At 50.5% G+C, this 20,695-nt stretch overlaps 1 protein-coding gene across 3 annotated transcripts in view; it reads left to right on the top strand.

The window, feature by feature from the left end:
• LOC134353957 (proline-rich protein 12-like) overlaps positions 1 to 20,695 on the top strand; it is a 98,457-nt gene that overhangs the window by 12,507 nt on the left and 65,255 nt on the right. Inside the window, exon 1 of one of the 3 annotated variants that reach the window (XM_063062550.1) lies at positions 4,104 to 4,624. The exons of 1 other annotated variant lie outside the window; for it this stretch is intronic. In XM_063062550.1, the coding sequence (XP_062918620.1) occupies positions 4,422 to 4,624 (203 nt within the window). In that variant the 5' untranslated portion in view covers positions 4,104 to 4,421. Of the gene's footprint in view, positions 1 to 4,103; positions 4,625 to 20,695 lie in introns of those variants that run through there. One more of the 3 variants, XM_063062551.1, reaches the window with a different exon arrangement.

The following is a 20,695-nucleotide window of genomic DNA, read 5'->3' as shown; positions in this document are numbered from 1 at the left end:
TTCAAAGGTACATTTAATGTCAGAGAAATGTCTACAATATGCATCCTGAAATGCTTTTTCTTTGCAACCATCCACGAAAACAGAGGAGTGCCCCAAAGAATGAATGACAGTTAAATGTTAGAACCCCAAAGTCTACCCCTAGCTCCCTCCCCCGCCGCGTGTAAGCGGCAGCAAACAATGATCCCCCTGCCCCCCACCAGCAAAAAGAAATGCTTCGGCACCCGCCACCAAGCACTCAAGCGTGCAGCAAAGCAACAGCGAAGACACAGACTTGCAGTACCCCAAAGACTACTCGTTCACCCGGTATTCGACATACCACAGGCTCGCTCTCTCTCCCTAACAAAGGAAAAAGTGGTGTCTCCATTTCACAGCGAGAGGGAAGACATAAGAAACAACAAGTTGATTTACGATGTTAAAAGTCCGATGTGTCACTTTTTCTGAGCTCTGTGCCCAAAGAGCTCGGGTCTCTGGGCACACAGCCAGCAGCCAGCTCGCTGCTTTCGATCTTCTGTCTCCCACGACACGCCGAATTCCTGCAGAGACACTGACCTTCAGTCCGCCCGTCTCCAGAGCCACAAGATCTCGGACCCCCAAAGGCAAGCAAAGCTCCTAGGCCGCATCCTTGGCATATCGAATAACGGGCAGTCGTGAAACCCCGAGAGCGGGTCCCATTCCCACAAAGAATGGTAGTCAGCATGTAACTCCAGGTCAGGGTCTTCAGAAGAACCCCGAAAGGGAAAAATAGAGATATCAAAGATGGAAATAGAGCTGTTTCCGAAGATGCAAACAAAGGAGTCGGTGTTAGGTGCCATTATCCCTCCTAAGCTCCTCCTCCTCCTCCCCCCGAGGAGAGACGAGTGGTCTCGGGTTCAAATCTGGCCAGCTCCTTGCATCCGTGCTGGGTTGAGCATCGAGCTAGCGACTCTGCCTCGTCAAAAACAGACAAAATAGTAAAGAAATTCAAGCAACACACATAAAAGTTGCTGGTGAACGCAGCAGGCCAGGCAGCATCTGTAGGAAGAGGTGCAGTCGACGTTTCAGGCCGAGACCCTTCGTCCTGACACGTCGACTGCACCTCTTCCTACAGATGCTGCCTGGCCTGCTGCGTTCACCAGCAATTTTTATGTGTGTTGCTTGAATTTCCAGCATCTGCAGAATTCCTGTTGTTTGCAAAGAAATGGCAGGGTTGCCGCCTGATGTGCCGCAAGGCGCGGAGAGGAACATGGTTAGTAGTTGAGTTGGGGCTTCGGTAATAACATCCGGAATGTGAATCAGATGTGTACCGGGAAGGTGAGGAATTTGGTAGGGTTTTGTTGATGGTAAGGACAGTTCTGTGATGATGAGGTATAATACAAGAATGTCGCAGTAATAAAGGAAGTATTGGTTAGTCCACAACTGCGTTATCAGCCATTGTTCTGGTCAGAGTGTGAATGCAGTGGAGAGAGTGCACAGGGTTTTACCGGGGTTTATAGAGACGTGGGGCTAAAGGGGCAATTTATGACACCTGGACACACTTTTACTTTTTAAAATTAGTTTTGTTTTATTGAGATACAGCACAGAGTAGGCCCTTATCTCCCTTTAAACCAGGCCACCCAGCAACCCCTAATTTAACCCTAGCCTAATCATGGGTCGATTTATCAATGACCAGTTAACCTACCAACTGGTATGTCTTTGGACTGTGGGAGGGAGGGAAGGGCAATAGAGGAAACCCACGCTGTCACAGGGAGAGAACGTGCAAACTCCTTACAGACAGCGGAGGGAATTGATCCTGGTTGCTGGTACTATAAAGTGTCGTGTTAACCGCCACGCTGCCGAGCCGCCCCAGGTGAACAGGAAGAACCCATTTCTGAGATGCAAGACATTCTTGCAGAAGAACCGATTTTCTCTTTTGGATAGCTACGAGGGGTGATTGATAAGTTCATGCTCTAAGGTCGAAGGAGTCAATTTTAGAAAACCTAGCACATTTATTTTTCAGCATAGTCCCCTCCTACATTTACACACTTAGTCCAACAGTCGTGGAGCATACGGATCCCTTCTTTGTAGAAGTGGTCTGCAACAGGGGTGATTGATAAGTTCGTGGCCCGAGGAAGAAGGAGATGAGTTATTATCTTCAACCTTTCTGCATTTTCACTCAAAGAGTTGAACTGCACGTGCATGTAACGAGAGCTGTATAATTCATCTCCTTCTACCTTAGGCCACAAACTTATCAATCACCCCTCGTAAAGGCCTCTGTCTTGTTCCCGAGAGGACTGACTGTGTACGAGATGGGAAAAAGTAAATAGTTACAGTTATTTGAAGCAGTGTGAGGGCATAACCCCCCCCCACCCTTTTGTTTATGATGTACGAGGATGTGCGTTTGAGGAGCTGACGACCCTGGACTCTGATCTGGGAGGTAACCAGCGCACTTGCTGCTATCTGTCTGTAAGGAGTTTGTACGTTCTCCCCCTGACCACATGGGTTTCCTCCGAGTGCTCCGGTTTCCTCCCACAGCCCAAAGACGTACTGGTTGGTAGGTTAATTAGTCATTGTAAATTGTCCCGTGATTAGGCCAGGATTAACTCAGGGAACTGCTGGGCAGCGAGGCTCCAGGAGCCGGAAGAGCCTGTTCACATTGTATCTTGATAAGTAAATAGTTGGCTGGCATGGACATAGTGGGCCAAATGGCCTCCCCTTTCTGTACTGCTGGGTTTCACATCAAAGGAGCTAAAGATTAGCTTAATTTGTCACAAGTACATCAAAGTATACAGTAAAATGTGTCAACGACCGCAACATAGTCCAAGGATGTGCTGGGGGCAGCCCACAAGTGTTGCCACACTTCTGGCACCAACGTAGTGTGCCCGCAACTTACTGATCTTAACTTGTAGGTCTTTGGACGGTGGGAGGAAACTGGAGCACCCGGAGGAAACCTGTGTGGTCACGGGGAGAATGTACAAACTCCTTACAGCCAGAGGTGGGAATTGAACCCCAATCACTGGCATTGTAAATCATTTCACTTGCCCCGTCAGTATCGTGCCAGCCTGTAGTATTGATGGAAGGATCTGCCTGCCTTGAAGGGAGGGAATGGACTCGTTTGCTGTGGGATTCCTTTTACTGCTCGGTTTAATTTTCTGATGACAATTTCTTGTCCATTCTTGGTCTCCCAGGAAGTGAGGAGTAAGTAAAGGTGAGCTGGGTAGGGTCAAATCCCATAAGATGTACGAGCAGAATTAGGCCATTCAACCCATCGAATCTGCTCCGCCATTCCATCGTGGCTGATTTATTTTCCCTCTCAACCCCATTCTCCTGCCTTCTTCCTGTAACCCTTAACCCTCTGAACCAATCAAGAACCTATCCATCTCTGCTTAAATACACCCAATGTCTTGTCCTCCGTGGCTCTCTGTGGCAATGAACTCTCTGCCCCCTGGCTAAAGGACTTCGTCCTCATCTCTGTTCTGAATGGATGACCTTCTATTCTAAAGTTGTACCCTCCGGTCCTAGGCTCCCCCACTATAGGAAACATCCTCTCCCTGTCCACAATTACATTGATTGCACTTTTTATAAAGGAAGGAAGGGTAGCGGTGAAATCTTGTTCCTCCTTTTCAGGCAAATTTTACTTGAGAGCAGAAAAGCTCCCTAAACTGAACTGAAGCCAGAGTGACCTGAGCTCCAGACACTGGACAGGAGACTGGTGTCAGTACAGAGGTGGGGGGGTGGGGGTTGGTGGGACATGGGGGAGAGTCACTAATTCCTCCAATGCAACGGGGTACTAGGTTGGGAGAGGTGAAGGTGGGGAGGGGACGTATGAGGAGTTGGGGAAAGGGAAGGGGCAGGGAAGCTGAAAACTGAGGATATTAGAGAAGGCAAAAGGAAGGGACAGGAAGGGAGAGGACAAGAAAGGGGGATAGAAGGAGCTGGTAAGAGGGTGGGATGGGGCAGAGAGACAGTGGAGTAGAAGGAAGGGGCAGATAGAGACTCAGTGTATCCTGTTTCTTATGGTCGACATCCCAAACCAGGATTCTCCAGAAGTTATCATGAACCTGTTGAGAATTTCTTTGGAAATTCCCTCGAAGATTCCTGGTGTCCAGGGAGGGGAGGTGTATCCGGATGGGACTGGAATGGTGGGGGGTGGCCATGGGTAGTGGTAAGTCTGGAGTGCACGTTGTTGTTCAGCCCAGAGAGGAAGCAGGAGGAGTTGAGAACTCAGCCCTAGTTAACAGCCGAAGTCAAGATCTGATCTGACCTTTAAGAGACCCACAAAAGGGTGTAGGTGAAAGGTTACGGCTGGCCGGGTGTTGGGAAGTCCTCGCCCATGCTGACGGGTTGAGAAAGGGCGTTGCTGGCAGGGTAGAGCTCCCTCAGTACTCCACGTATAGTGAAGTGTGCTCTTATCAACAGCCAACACATCTAGGGGTGTGTTAGGGACAGCATGCTAGTGTCACCAAATGCCCTGTCACCAACGTACCAGCAGAACAGCTCAGAATACAACAAGCCACAGAACAAGAAGAGCAGAACAAGACTGTTCCTCCCAACACCAGGCTTCCAGTCTCCAGGCCTCAGCTAGTGGGTTTCGATCTCCAGACTCTCGATCAACTTTTGGGTTCCAATCTCCAGTATTGGTCAGTCGGTGCAGACTGGAGTCACTGAGGTGGGATTTAAGCCATCCTGACTCACTGTGGAAGTTTTGTCTTGCCATCTGGCAATGTGGGTGCTCCGCAATGGAGATTGTCCTGGGCATTCCCCCCTTTTATGCTGGGGTCCTGGGGTAAGAGTGTTGCACAGAGCAGCTCTGTGTAACAGGTCCCTCAGTCGGTTTATGGGCTCCCCAGTCACCTGCCGTGGGGAGGAGTCGGAGCTCTGTGTGTCTTGGACTGTGAGAGGTTGCAGCCTCTGCCTGGCCATCTGATGGGGCTGCTCTCAAGGTCTGACTGCACTTCGGCCCCACACCTCCTGATCTACGGCGGGGTGGGGATGGCGATCACTTCTGGGCTTGGCCAAGGTGGCTGTTTGTGAGTCCAAGCGGCGTGTGGCCTGAGCTGACTGCCCTCTCCTCTTCAGGAGTTGTGTCCCTGCCGCGTGTATGCCTGGAGAGGGAGAAGGGAGTACCCACGGGGACGGTGGGGGATTTCTAGGACAGAGATTTGTGTGCGTTCTGGTAGAGAACACCGCTGTAATCCGAAGCTGTTGGCTGTAGATAGTGTGAATGGTAGAATATTGTGGTTCTGTAGAAACATGATACTGTAATCACTGAATTAATCTCCGGTGAAGAAGAGAAATATAAGCACAAGAGATTCTGCAGATGCTGGAGCACAAAATGCTGGGAGAACTCAGCAGTCAGGCAGCACCTATGGAGGGAGAGTAAACAGGCTGAGACCCTGCCCCCCCCTTCGCTGGGGCCGGCCTCTGAGACCCCACCTCACTGGGGTCAGCCTCTAGCCTTTCATGTCTGTGAGGAGAGAAGATGAAGGGTCTTGACCTGAAATGTCAACTCTTCATTCCCCTCCACGGATGCTGCATGACCTGCTGAGTGTTTCCAGTCCCCTGTGAGTGTACACTCTTTGGCCAGATACACACCAGGGTACCTGCAAATGCTCCAAAATCCTCCACAGTTATCCCACAGCCTTCACTCCAAACAGGCTCCTGTTCAACTTCCAACCAAAATTTAGAAGACTGCTTAGAAGTTTATAAGACGAGGAAAAAGGGGATCTCATTGAAACCTTTTGAATATTCAAAGGCCTTGATAGGATGTTTCCAAAAGTGGGAGAGTGTAGGATCGGGGGGAGGGGGTGGTGGGGGCACAGCCTCGGAATAAAAGGACATCACTTCAGAACAGAGGTGAAGAAGAATTTCATCTGAGGAATCTGTGGAATTCATCGCCACAGATATCTGTAGAGGCCAAGTTATTGGGTATATTTAAAGCGGAGGCTGGCAGGTTCTTGATTAGTCAGGGTGTCAAAGGTTACAGGAAGAAGGCTATGAATGGCATTGAGGGATAATAAATCAGCCGTGATGGAATGATAGAACAGACTCGACGGGCTGAATGGCCTAATTCTGCTCCTATATCTTATTGTCTAATACTTAGCTGGGAGCACAGAGATTTGGCATTTAAGGCAAAGGCAAGTTGGGTTGGCTTAATTTAATGGTGTACAGAGTTAGTGGCGGGATTCCGAGTGGTGTGGGATTGCAGAGCGGTCTTGGGGTCCACGTCCACTAATCCCTCAAAGCCGCTGCACAATTTGATAGGGTGGTTAAAAAGGCATATTGCGTGTTGGCCTTCATTAGTCGGGGGATTGAGTTCAAGAGCTGTGAGCTAAGTTGCAGCTGGTTAGGTTTGCCTTGTCATGGGAAGGATGTGGAAGTTTTAGGGAGGGCGCAGAAGAGATTTACTAGGATGCTGTCTGGATTAGAGAGCATGTTTTATGAAGACATGATGAGTGAGCTAGGGCTTTTCTCTCTGGAGCGAAGAAGGATGAGAGGCGACTTCTAGACTACATCTTGCCCTCGGTGTGCCTATCGAGGAGAGTGTGAATTATACTGCAGCAGCAGGAGACTTGCCCCTGGGTAGCACGGTGGCACGGCGGGTAGAGCTGCTGCCTTACAACTCCAGGGTCTCTGGTTCGATCCTGACCTCCGGCGCTGTCTGCTTGGAGTTTGCACGTTCCTCCCTGCGACCGTGTGGCTTTGCCCTGGTTTCCTGTCGTGTCGCAAAGGCGTGCGGGTTGGTGGGTTCACTGGCTGCTTTACATTGTTCCTGTGCTTTGGTGGGTGACGGAATCGGGGGCAACATTGATGGGAATGCTTGGGGAAATAAAAATTAATGGGAGAATGGAACTGCTCTGTGAGCTAGCAGAGGCTCCATGAGCTGAAATAACATCTTTCTGTATCGTACGATCACATTGTAGTCCTTCAACATTGGTGTAAGTAAAAACCTGTAGCCATGGTCTCCTTGCTGTTGAGGGAACTTACTGTGCATAGATTGGCTATATTTTCCATGTTGCTGCAGTGACTCCACTAAAATATATTTTATCTGCTCTAAATAATTTTAATGACCTGATGATGAGAAATGCAAAATGATGGGAGACTCTTAAAACTAAAGAGTGTAGGTTTAGAAGAGAGGGGAAAGAATTGCTTGAAAATCCAGAGGTTGAGGCCTGAAGGTTGAACCATAATCGATGAGTCCTGAGGTCAAGGCTCGAAGATCAAACCCTGATCAGCGAGTCCTGAGGTCAAGGCTCGAAGATCAAACCCTGATCAGCGAGTCCTGAGGTCAAGGCTCGAAGATCAAACCCTGATCAGCGAGTCCTGAGGTCAAGGCTCGAAGATCAAACCCTGATCAGCGAGTCCTGAGGTCAAGGCTCGAAGATCAAACCCTGATCAGCGAGTCCTGAGGTCAAGGCTCGAAGATCAAACCCTGATCAGCGAGTCCTGAGGTCAAGGCTCGAAGATCAAACCCTGATCAGCGAGTCCTGAGGTCAAGGCTCGAAGATCAAACCCTGATCAGCGAGTCCTGAGGTCAAGGCTCGAAGATCAAACCCTGATCAGCGAGTCCTGAGGTCAAGGCTCGAAGATCAAACCCTGATCAGCGAGTCCTGAGGTCAAGGCTCGAAGATCAAACCCTGATCAGCGAGTCCTGAGGTCAAGGCTCGAAGATCAAACCCTGATCAGCGAGTCCTGAGGTCAAGGCTCGAAGATCAAACCCTGATCAGCGAGTCCTGAGGTCAAGGCTCGAAGATCAAACCCTGATCAGCGAGTCCTGAGGTCAAGGCTCGAAGATCAAACCCTGATCAGCGAGTCCTGAGGTCAAGGCTCGAAGATCAAACCCTGATCAGCGAGTCCTGAGGTCAAGGCTCGAAGATCAAACCCTGATCAGCGAGTCCTGAGGTCAAGGCTCGAAGATCAAACCCTGATCAGCGAGTCCTGAGGTCAAGGCTCGAAGATCAAACCCTGATCAGCGAGTCCTGAGGTCAAGGCTCGAAGATCAAACCCTGATCAGCGAGTCCTGAGGTCAAGGCTCGAAGATCAAACCCTGATCAGCGAGTCCTGAGGTCAAGGCTCGAAGATCAAACCCTGATCAGCGAGTCCTGAGGTCAAGGCTCGAAGATCAAACCCTGATCAGCGAGTCCTGAGGTCAAGGCTCGAAGATCAAACCCTGATCAGCGAGTCCTGAGGTCAAGGCTCGAAGATCAAACCCTGATCAGCGAGTCCTGAGGTCAAGGCTCGAAGATCAAACCCTGATCAGCGAGTCCTGAGGTCAAGGCCAACGGTCAAACCTGTGATTGGAGAGTCCTGAGGTTGATGCCCAGCAGTCACAAAGTTTAACCATGACAAAAGGATATGCTGTCATTAGAGAGAGTCCAGAGGAGGTTCACGAGGATGATTCCAGCAAATGAAGGGGTTAACATATAAGGGGTGTTTTGCAGCTTTGGGCCTGTACTCATTGTAATTTAAAAGAATGCAGGGAGATCTCGTCAAAACCTACTGAATATTGAAAGGGCTAGATAGGGTAGATGTGGAGAGGATATTTCCTATGGTGGGGGTATCCAGAACTAGAGGGCACAGCCTCACAACTGAGGGGCAACCCTTTAGGACAGAGGTAAGGAGGAAAATTTTTTATCCAGAGGGTACTAAATCTGTGGAAGGCTCTGCCATAGGCTGCAGTGAAGACCAGGTCCCTGCGTATATTTAAGGCGCAAGTTGATAGTTTCCTGATTGGTCGGGGCGACAAAGGATATGGCAGGAAGGTAGGTGTATGGGGTTGAGTGGGATCTGGAATCAGCCATGGTGGAATGACGGAGCAGACTCGATGGGCTGAATGGCCTAATTCTGCTCCTTTGTCTTGTGGTCTGGAGGGCAAAGCCATATTGTTGTGCTGAGTCCGGTGGGCACGCTACGTTGACGCCGGAATGTGTGGCAACACTTGCGGGCTGCCCCCAGCATGTCCTCGAGTGTGTTGGTTCCTCACGCGAATGACTCGTTTCACTGAGCGCATGGTAAATGAAATCGGAAAGGGCCCCGAGGCACAGGTCTGCCCACAGTGAGGGTGTGGGTGTAGGGACAGGTCTGCCCACAGTGAGGGTGTGGGTGTAGGGACAGGTCTGCCCACAGTGAGGGTGTGGGTGTAGGGACAGGTCTGCCCATGGTGAGGGTGTGGGTGTAGGGACAGGTCTGCCCACGGTGAGGGTGTGGGTGTATGGACAGGTCTGCCCACGGTGAGGGTGTGGGTGTAGGGACAGGTCTGCCCGCGGTGAGGGTGTGGGTGTAGGGACAGGTCTGTCCGCGGTGAGGGTGTGGGTGTATGGACAGGTCTGCCCGCGGTGAGGGTGTGGGTGTAGGGACAGGTCTGCCCGCGGTGAGGGTGTGGGTGTAGGGACAGGTCTGCCCGCGGTGAGGGTGTGGGTGTAGGGACAGATGTCCATGGTGAGGGTGTGGGTGTATGGACAGGTCTGTCCACGGTGAGAGTGTGGGTGTATGGACAGGTCTGCCCACGGTGAGGGTGTGGGTGCATGGACAGGTCTGTCCACGGTGAGGGTGTGAGTGTAGGGACAGATGTCCATGGTGAGGGTGTGGGTGTATGGACAGGTCTGTCCACGGTGAGGGTGTGAGTGTAGGGACAGGTCTGCCCACGGTGAGGGTGTGGGTGTATGGACAGGTCTGCCCACGGTGAGGGTGTGGGTGTATGGACAGGTCTGCCCACGGTGAGGGTGTGGGTGTAGGGACAGGTCTGCCCACGGTGAGGGTGTGGGTGTATGGACAGGTCTGCCCACGGTAAGGGTGTAGGTGTAGGGACAGGTCTGCCCACGGTGAGGGTGTGAGTGTAGGGACAGGTCTGCCCACGGTAAGGGTGTGGGTGTAGGGACAGATGTCCACGGTGAGGGTGTGAGTGTAGGGACAGGTCTGCCCACGGTGAGGGTGTGGGTGTATGGACAGGTCTGCCCACAGTGAGGGTGTGGGTGTATGGACAGATGTCCACGGTGAGGGTGTGGGTGTATGGACAGGTCTGTCCACGGTGAGAGTGTGGGTGTATGGACAGGTCTGCCCACGGTGAGGGTGTGGGTGTAGGGACAGGTCTGTCCACGGTGAGGGTGTGGGTGTATGGACAGATGTCCATGGTGAGGGTGTGGGTGTATGGACAGGTCTGCCCACGGTGAGGGTGTGGGTGTAGGGACAGGTCTGTCCACGGTGAGGGTGTGGGTGTATGGACAGGTCTGCCCACGGTGAGGGTGTGGGTGTATGGACAGATGTCCATGGTGAGGGTGTGGGTGTAGGGACAGGTCTGTCCACGGTGAGGGTGTGGGTGTATGGATAGGTCTGCCCACGGTGAGGGTGTGGGTGTAGGGACAGGTCTGTCCACGGTGAGGGTGTGGATGCATGGACAGATGTCCACGGTGAGGGTGTATGGAACAAGCTGCCAGAGGAAGTGGTTGAAGTGGGTGCAGTTACAGGGTTTAAGATATATCTTGTCAGGTACACGGGACGGGAAAGAGTCACAGGCGATGCCCGAGGAACCGGATTGGTGCAGGGATAGTCAAAATTCTGGGTTGAGACCCTCATCTAGACTTTCTGTGTGTGTTGCCCTGGATTCCAGCATCTATAGACTTGGAAGGGAAAGGTTTATAGCAGGGGCTTCCACCCTGGGGTTCACGAATCCCTTGCTTAATGATCCTGGTCCGTGGCATCAGAAAAGGTTGGGACCCCCTGGTTTGGAGGGATATGACCCAATCTGGCATGTGGGACTGCTCAGGTAACACTTTGGTCAGCATGGATGTGTTGGGCCGAAGGGCCTGTTAACTTTCTTCCATAAACCCAGGCAACGGTTGTCAGGGCTGGGAATCAGAGGCGGAAAGGGAGCATGGTCGTGGAGGGTTGTGTAGAAAGCCGAGCTCATCTCGAGGGGCCGAATGGCCAGCTGCGGCTTTCAGAATGCTGTCCCGCTGGTCCGGGTTTTCTGAGCCCTGTGTTGTTGCCCCGCTACAGTTAGCTCGGCTACGTGCCTCCCTGCTCCTGAGGCCCAGGTTGGGTCCTGACCCAGGGGGCTGTCCATGTGGAGTTCGCAGGTCCTCCCTGTGATCGAGTGGGGCTTCCTCCTGTGTCCCAAACGTGTGTGGATTGGTGGGTTAAACATCTCTGTCAACTGGTTGTGGTGGGTTGATTCGTGACAGAATCTGTGGGGGGTGGGTATGAGTTGATGGGAACGTGAGGTGGAATAAAGTGGGATCAGTGTAAAGGCTGATTTATACTTGTGCGTTAAATCAATGCCGTAGGTATGGCATAGCCGCAAACCCTACGCTGTAGCCTAACGTGCACCTCTCCCAAAATGTAACTACGCGTCGCGGCAACGCAGACCGAGACAACTGTGATTGGTCTGCTTGGTAGCATCGCATTTCCTCCTACACTGCAATAGCTTCCCATTGGGCGACTGAAGGGCAGGGAAGGAACTCTGGCTGCAATGCTTTCCATAAAGCTTTACAGACCTCCGAAATTATGGAGGCCACATTTTGCTTTGACGAAAGACCTACATTAGTACCTGTTTTCGTTATCCGAAAGAGGATTTTCGCTTTTACGGAAAAAGATGCTCGCTTTAAATTTGTTTACCCTGAGAAAGACTACCATGACCATGAAGCCTTGCACGGGCAGGTGTGTGTGCATACATGTACGTGCCGATTTTTTTTTCGACAAATCGACTTTGGCTCAAAATTCCCGATTCTGTTAAGTGACACGACACTGTACATACGGAAAATTCACCCCCCTTCAGTTTCAGTCGCCATTGTTTGAAGTTCAAGTTTCTTCGTGTTTGAGTTTCAACGCGAAGAAACTCAACACAGTGGCGTAGAAGCCCCACTGCCAACTAGCGTTTTGGCGGTGAATTGCAGAGCGACACTGACACACCAACGCACAAGTATAAATGCTCACAACGGCGTAGCCCACTTGTGTAGGCTACGGCGTAAACTAGTACGCACAAGTATAAATCAACCTTTAGTGTGTGCCTGCTGACAAACAGGGCCTCTGTGGGCTGAATGGTCTGTTTCCAGCCTTCCATCTAGAGAGGAGGTGCTGAAGAGGGCGGTGTTGGTTGTGTCGATGGAGAGGATTTGTTCCTAAATGTCTGTTTCCTTGCCGGTTCCCATCTTGCTTTCTCTTCAAGCCAGGACGGTCTCCAGTGAGAGGCTGTGTACCCCTGCACGTGGTACGGAACTGTACGCCTGAGAGGGCATGCGGAAATCTGTTGAGCTCCCATCATTCAAAAGGGACATTGGACAAATACAGATAACACGAAGGTGGAGCAAAGGTTAGGCATCCTTTCGGGGTCCTGATGAAGGGTCTCGGAGCGGAATGTCGACTGGTTACTGTTTTCCATAGATGCTGCCATTGGCTGCTGAGTCCCTCCAGCGTTGTGTGCGTGTTGCTGACGTGAAGGTTGGTAGTGATGTAGTTAGCGTAGAAGGTTGTCGTAGGTTACAGTGGGATGTTGATGGCCTGCCGAGCTTGGGCACAGAAGTGGAAAGATGGAGGTCAACCTGGAAAAGTGTGAAGCGATTCACTTCGGGGGATCAAACATGAAGACAGCATTCAGGGTCAAAGGCGAAATTCTCAGCAACGTGCAATGACAGGGATCTTGGACTCCATGCCCATAAATCTCTTAAAGTTGCTGCGCAGCTTGAGAGGGTTGTTAAGAAGGCGTATGGTCCGTTGACCTTCGTTAGTCGGGGTGTCGAGTTTAAGGTTTGTGAGGTAACGTTGAAGTTTGTAATGCCCTGGTTGGACCACACTTGGAGTATTGTGTTCAGTTCTGGTCGCCTCATTATAGGAAGGGTGTGGAAGCTTTAGAGAGGGTGCAGAGGAGATTTACCAGGATGCTGCCTGCATTGGAGACCAATGAGGGTAGGCTGAGTGAGCTAGGGCTTTTCTCTTTGGAGCAAAGGCGGATGAGAGGTGACGTGATAGAGGTGTACAGGATAATAAGGGGCATAGATAGCGTGGACAGCCAGGGACTTTTCCCAGGGCTGATATAAGGGGGCATAACTTCAAGGTGATTGGGTTAAGGTATGGGGGGGAATGTCAGAGGTAGGCCTTTTACACAGAGTGGTGGGTGCAAGGAACCCCCTCCCAAGGGTGGTGGTAGAGTCAGATGCATTAGGGACAGTTAGATCGGCAAATGGGTGATAGAAACATGGAAAGCTATGGGGGAAAGAAGGGTTAGATTGATTTTGGAGAAAGTTAAAAAGTTAGCACGACATCGTGGGCTGAAGGGCCTGTACTGTGCTGTACCGCTCAATGTTCTCTCAGCAAAGGGGTGGTGGGGCGAATAGAATTGCAAAGGGCTAGCATGAGCTCAGTGGGCCGAGTGGTGGCCAACTGAGCTGAGATCAGATTATATTTATTTAGAGTTATTTATTAATCGCATGCACACTGAAACAGACGGTGAAATGCTTTAACAACCAATACTATCTGAGGATGTGTTGGGGGCAAGCCCGCAAGTGTCACCACACATCCCAGTGCCAACACATCAGAATCTCTGGTGTACCTTGTGAAATTTATTGTTCTGTAGCAGCAGTACGATGCAATACATTAAAAAACTATAAGTTACAATAAGAAATATATATAATTAAACAAGTAGAGAAAAAATTACTGACGTATTAGTCCTGTTGAAGAGTTTCAGCCTGAAAAGTTGACTGTGCTTTCAATAGATACTGCCTGGCCTGCTGAGTTCCTCCAGCATTTTGTGTGTGTTGCTCGGATTTCCAGCATCTGCAGATTTTCTCTTGTGTGTGACAGAGGTAGTTCATAGGTTCGTTGTCATTCAGCAATCGAATGGCAGTGAATAACAAGCTGTTCCTGAGTGTGTGTCTTCCGACTCCCGTACCTCCTCCCTGATGGTAGCAATGAGAAGAGGGTATGTCCCGGGCAGCGGGGTCCTTAATGACGGACGTTGCTTTCTGTTCTTGAGACATCGCCTTTTCAAGATGTCTTCGGTGCTGGGGAGGCTAGTGCCCTTGATGGAGTTGGCTCAGTTTGCAACTTTCTCCGATCCTGAGCAGTGGCCCCTCCATACCAGACCGTGATACAACCAGTTAGAATGCTCTCCACAGGGCATCTGTAGAAATTCGAGTGTCTTTGGTGACATTTCAAGTTTCCTCAAACTCCGAATGAAACATAGCTGCAGTCGTGCCTTCTTTGTAATTGCATCAATGTGTTGGGCTCAGGATTGATCTTCAGAGATGTTAACTAGGACCTTGAAACTGCTCACCCTTTCCACTTGTGATCCCTCAGCTTCCCTTTCCTGAAGTCCACAATCTGATCCTCGGTCTTACTGATGTTGAGTGCCAGGTTGTTGCTGTGACACCACTCAGTCAGCTGATCTACCTCACTCCTGTACGGCTCCTCGTCACCATTTGAAATTCTGCCGACAACTAGTGGTGTACATAGATAGTGTTCAAACTGTGCCTAGCCACGCAATCGTGAGTGTGGAGAGAGTAGAGCGGTGGGATAGGCACGCATCCCTGAGATGTACCAGTGTTGATTGTCTGCCAGGCGATGTTATTTCTGATTTACACTGACTTTCAGCAGCGTTCAATATTCAACAGAGCAACATAGAGCCAACAACGATGGCAGAACATATCCCCTTCCCACCTGCTCATAGACAGGCCTCCAGACCCTGGACAGACCACCTATAGGCCTCTGTGCTTCAGACAGTGCCCCCCCCCCCAACCCGTATTCACAGATACCAGGCCTCACCTCCGGACCCACCGACCAAGAGGCTCCGACCTTCGCTTTCAACCTCTGGACTGTCTGACCTCTGGGCTTCGTCCTCAGCACTTGCTGATCGTGGGCCTCCGGTCCCGGGACTCAGCGGCCCTCGTTCTTGGGACCCCGCAGACAACGAATCTTGGACCTCCATCCTCGGGGCTTGCTGACCTCAGAGTGCTCTGTCCTGAACTCTGAACTCCAGGCCCTTCACCTGACCCTTTGTACATGTGTGTATGCGTGTGTGCTGGGCCCGAGCAGATAGTCTACTTACCTACCGATCCCCTGGGCCAAGATGGCTCTGTTGTCCTCCATCTATCCAAACCCTGCGTCTGAGTTTGACCCAGCCATCCTCTGCGTGGTACCGTGGAGGTCCATGTTGAACACCTGCTCAAATTTTACACTATTAGGCTCGTGTAGAGCCGCGCCGTGGCCTTGGAGGCGGTGCTGCATTAATGGAGGGTGAGAGGTCACGTTCTGAGAATGGTTTGGCGTGACTCGTGAAAAGTGGACCCTATCACAAAGGCTGATGTTCTCTGCCTGAGGCCTACTGGTGTCAGTCTGGGTCCTGTGTCCATCCCAAACGGCCTTGTTGGCAGACAGTGAAACTGTAAAAATCCCAGTGGGAGCCGACAATTAGGAAAGGAATTTAAAGGGAACTCCACAAAAACATCAGTGCATAGTTGACAGTTATGTCAAAGATACCGCGCAGTGGTTGGATACAAAATAAGCCCCTCATTACTGGCCCTTCAAACATTCCCAAGGCAGGGACAGTGAATGCTAGATATAAAGTTCCCTCTGCGCTGTCTGGTCACTCTAATCACACCTGGGTCAGGGATGGCATGGGTTAGATGCAGTGCCAGTGTCTTACATTGCCTTATCAAATGTTCCTAAGGAAGACTGGATGCAGACCAAATCTCTCTCTACATTGGCCCATCAAACATTCCCGGGATAGGGACATGAAGATTGGATACTGAGCAAAGCTCCCTCAACATTGTCCCATCACCCCCCCGACCCCACCCCCGGGATAGGGACAGTGAAGGTTAGATACAGTCGAAAGCTCCCTTTGCATTGTTCCATTAAAAGTTCCTGACGTAGGGACAGCACAGGGTGGAGAGAGAAGTTTGAAGTTATCATTCACAAGTCGCCCTGATGGAGGAATCTGCCATTTCATCCCTTGGTGATCAATGGGCAGAAACAATGCAGCGACTGGACCCGTGGCCCTGACTTATTTCTCAGTCCTCACCATTCTCCCGGAGTCTTACAGCAGGGAAACAGGCTGTTCGGCCCATCAAGTCTGCACTGGCCAGCGGGCACCCACCCATCCCATCGGGTGTTCACTGAACAGGGATGGCAGGAGGCCTCTGGGAATTTAGAAGAAAGATTTCTTTCTATTTAAGTATCTCAGCTTTATTGGTTGTGTGTAGATTGAAACGTACAGTGAAATGCATCATCTTGCATCAAGTCAAATTGGCAAGTAAGGTTCTGAGCAGACCGCATTGCCGCGATTCCAGCGCCAATGTAGCATGCCCACAATTCACTAACCTTAACCTGTATGTTACTGGAATGCGAGGGTACCCAGTGGAAATGGGAGAACATGGAAGCTCCTTACAGACAGTGGCGGGACTTGAACCTCTGACCAGAGATCGCTGGCACAGTAAAGCCACTGAGCTTGATGCTACTGTCCGGTGCCGCCCTGTTGTCGATGGTCGGAGGCTGAGGGCCGGGACCCTGTCACTGCAGCCGACTGGCTGTGAGAGCCTTTCCCATTCCTCACCCCCGCCCCCCGACTGTGAGAGCCTTTCCCATTCCTCACCCCCGCCCCCCGACTGTGAGAGCCTTTCCCATTCATCCCTACCATCTTCTCCCCCTCCCCCGACTGTGAGAGCCTTTCCCCATTCCTCCCCACCATCCCTCCCCCCACTGAAGCCCAGATGTGCGGCTGGTAATCGTACGGTCGCAACAGCTGGCCTGTGCGAAATCGGCCAGACGCAGTTGAGATTTGTGACCTACTTTTGAATGGCATTGTGGGCTGTCGTTATGCTAACAGGTGAAGATCATTTATTGAAATTAAGGACCTTTAAATGGCTCTGGGATGTGAAACAGGAGGTGTTTCTGTCACATTAGTCTGTGTTTCTGTTAAGTATTCAGTAAAGAGTACCGGAGTGTGTGAGACCGTTTTTGCCTTAGCAAAACTTTGCAGTATAATTATATAATTTCCAGGCTGAGTTTGGGTTATGTTTGCAGAGGGCCCTTCTCTCCCTGATTTTCAGATTTGGGTTTATTTATCACAAGTACATCGAAACATACAGTGAAATGTGCCACACACATCAAAGTTGCTGGTGAACGCAGCAGGCCAGGCAGCATCTCTAGGAAGAGGTACAGTCGACGTTTCGGGCCAAGACCCTTCGTCAGGATTAACTGAAAGAAGAGCTAGTACCAACAACAACGAAACAAGCCCCATGTCTCCCACCCTCCCACCCACCCATCAATGCACATACACGGCCCTCTAACCCCAGCAGTTTTCTTTAGCCTCCCACCTCCCATGTGAACTCACAGACACAGGGCCCTGACTTTCCTAGGGGACCTGCAGAGATTCGCAGACTCAGGCTCTGAAAATTGAGCCTTGACTTATGGACCTCCGCTCCGCCTCCCAGCCTCGACCTTCAGTATGGACCCAGGTGATGATGATGGAGCACCCAAAGTCCAGGCTGCTCCTGAGGCCCCCCAGTCTCTGGAGTTTCTTCTCTGCCTGCTGTTCTTCTCGAAATCCACCTCCTCTAGCCAAGCTTTTGGCCACCTGCCCAAATTTCGCACGTGCTGGCTCACATGCACTCCCGCTGAAGGTCTGGGGAGTGTTTTAGAGGTGCTGTGTAAATGCAGGGTGAGAGGTCCTATTCTGAGATGGGCTTTCAGGTGAAGATTGAGTCACCGATACTTTAAAAAAAAAATTTAATCTTTATTTTAAAGATGCATCACAGTAATAAACCCTTCTGGCCCACCGAACTCACACCACCCATTAACAGTCATGTGACCAATTACCCAACTGACCCATGTGTCTTTGGAATATGGGGAGAAGGCCAAGCAGACGTGGGGAGAACGCACAATCTCCTTACAGGCGCTGTAATAGTATTACGCAAATTACTACTGTTATCATTCCTCCCCTCAGGCAGACCCCTGGCACTGGAGGTCATAGGTTTAGGGTGAAAGGTGAAATATTGAAGGGGAATCTGAGGGGGAACTTCTTCACTCCAGAGGGTGGAGCGAGTTGCTTGTAACATTGAGGAAAAATTCAGATGGCCACATGGATGGGGAGGGGTTTGGAGGGATATAGTCCGGTGCGGGTAGGTGGGACAAAGGAGAAGACCGGGCTGGTGCAAACCAGATGGGCAGGAGGACCCGTGTTATGTGCTGCTTTGGTCGATGACTCGATAACTTTATGGTCCTGGTGGATTTTTGTAAAATTTGCGAAGTGGGGTGATTAACGTTGTCTTGCAGGAAACTCATTGTCTTGTTAGTCCACACCTCATCTTTTGTTCTCAGTTCTAGTTGCCACCATGTGTACAGTGCCAGGTTGAGGCATGTATCTGGCTGGAAAGCAAGCAGCCAAATACCCTTCTTAAAGAGTGTTTTTATCAGGAAACAATCATTATTTAAAGAACTGAGACGACTTCTGACAGAAAGTTCCCCTCATAATTTCACCCGTCATGTTCACTAAGTAGAGGGTAGTTACGTGCCCAACTGCAACACTGTGTGGTATCGGGGTTGGGGCCACTGCACAGGATCAAAATAAGCCGTGAAAAGTTACAAAATCAGTCAGTAGCCTCCCAGCGACCAGGACGTCTTCAAGGAGCAATGCCTTAGAAAGCCGGCGTCCATCATTAACTTAGCACACGCCCTCTTCTCATTGCTACCATCAGGGAGGAAGTACAGGAGCCTGAAGGCACACACTCAACGATTCAGGAACAGCTTGTTCCACTCTGCCATCTGATTTCTGAATGAACACTGAACACTACCTCAGTATTTTTTTCTCTCTCCTTGCACTATTTATTTAATTTAAATTTTAAAAAAAAGCACACTCACTTCTTCCAAGAGGACCACAATGTTGTTGTGTTTTGGAGGCTTGCATACCTCAATGACCCAGTGAGCTACGTCGGATGAAGTCGTACCAAGTGCCCTGGCTCTTTGGCAGGGTCACCCATGCCAAACAGGTCTAAGGGTAGAGGCCAGACGAAGAGCAGTCCACCAATCCTCCAGGTTTTGGGGGGGATTCAGCTCGGTAACAACCCTGACTGGTAAAACAAAATTGTTATGGAAACAGCAATGAAGAATCCTTCTACATCTGAGTGCGATGGTATTCCTGAGTCTCCACCTGGGAACTGCATGACTGACAGTAGTGAAAACCAAACTACTGATGTGGTGAAGGGAGCCCTGAACACTGCCAGATATGAAGGACCTTCATTGCTGCTCTGCCAGTAGTGTTACGAACAGCAGAGAGATATGCAGGCACTTACTGTAATTTACAGTATTTATTCTTAAGTTTTGCAATGTATTGCTGCTGCATACCAACAAAGTTTACGACATATGCCACTGATTTTAAACCATAATCTATTGCTCTCACAGCGTGCTATCACCAGTCAGGGAAATTTGCTGACGATTGACTTTCTGCTTGTTTTTAACGTGGCTTTTGTTGTGTTGTGCGAGGTGTGAATTTGGCACACAGTTGCAAGGCAGAGTCTCGTGATCAAACAGTGCTGCGGATGCTGGAAACCCGAGATACAAACGGAAAATGCTGGGAAGTCTCGGCAGGTCAGGCAGTGCTTGTGGAGGGGTGAGGGGAGTTTCAAGCCAAAGACCCTTTGTCAGAACTGGTGATGAGGTGAAAGTGGAGGGGCGGGGTAGAAAAGAAAAGTTCCAAGATTCTGCTGGCAATATACGGCGACGTTTAGCGGGCAGCCCACAAAGCTACTAGATATTCTTTTAGATAATGGTTTTGAAGTGACAATCACTGCAATCTGCAGCCTGTAATTTCCCTTTAAGAAGCGGATTTTTGAACCCTACAAACGAACTACGGGTCAGAATGCTGGCGCTTGACAGAGAGCAAACTTGCCAGGCTTGTTGTCCTTCCACACCATGAGCCTCCGGAAGATGCTCCGTACTTTCTGGCCAAGAAAGATCTCCAACCACACCATACTCCTTCAGTGTCATCAAGAGGACATGGCCACAATCATGAGGAAACATTGGAGATGGACTGGGCACGAGATGAGAGGAGAGGCCAACTCCATCACTTCGTTGGACCCCTGAAGGACGGAGGAAATGCAGGACACCGAAGACAGCTGGGCGTCGAACTGTAGAGGCAGAAATGAGGTGAACCACTCCTGGGGCACAAAAGAGAAGACGGCCAAGGACAGACCGAGATGGAGGACCTTCATTGCTGCCCTAAATACCAGTGACATAACAGGCAGTAATTAAGTGAACTTGTGATTTTTTTTACAGTCTCCTGAAGTACTCAGCGAACTTGACTCTCGGGAAGTGGATAAAGTGCGGCCATCATTAGTGAAGGGAGGCTGGGCCGGGCATCAAGCCAGATTAAAGCGTGGAGGCCGGAGAGCGGATAATGAACTGGTGTTCGCTATCCATGCCAGTCGAGATCCCCCCCCTCCCCCCCCACCTGGGCCTGCATTTGTCCGGTCCCCTCGCTAACCATTGGGCAGGAGCGTTGGGTCTCACGCCGCCGAGGTCAGGAGCAGGAGCACTGAACTCACTCTTGTAGCTGTGGACACAGTTTTGGGGACTCTGCAGTTAACATTCCCAGAAATACTTACTTACGTTTTATTATTTATACGATGGTTGATTGTCGGCCTCTGTTAAGTATGGTTTCTCGTGATTTCTATTCTACTCGTTGTTTTCCTGTGGGTGCCTGAAAAAAATAATCTCTAAGTTGTATATGATACGCATACTTTATTAATTAATTTAC

This window comes from Mobula hypostoma, chromosome 11 (genome assembly GCF_963921235.1).
Source record: "Mobula hypostoma chromosome 11, sMobHyp1.1, whole genome shotgun sequence".
Taxonomy (NCBI): Eukaryota; Metazoa; Chordata; class Chondrichthyes; order Myliobatiformes; family Myliobatidae; genus Mobula; species Mobula hypostoma.
Note: the sequence above shows the minus strand (reverse complement) of the source record. Positions and strands in the feature narration are given on the sequence as shown.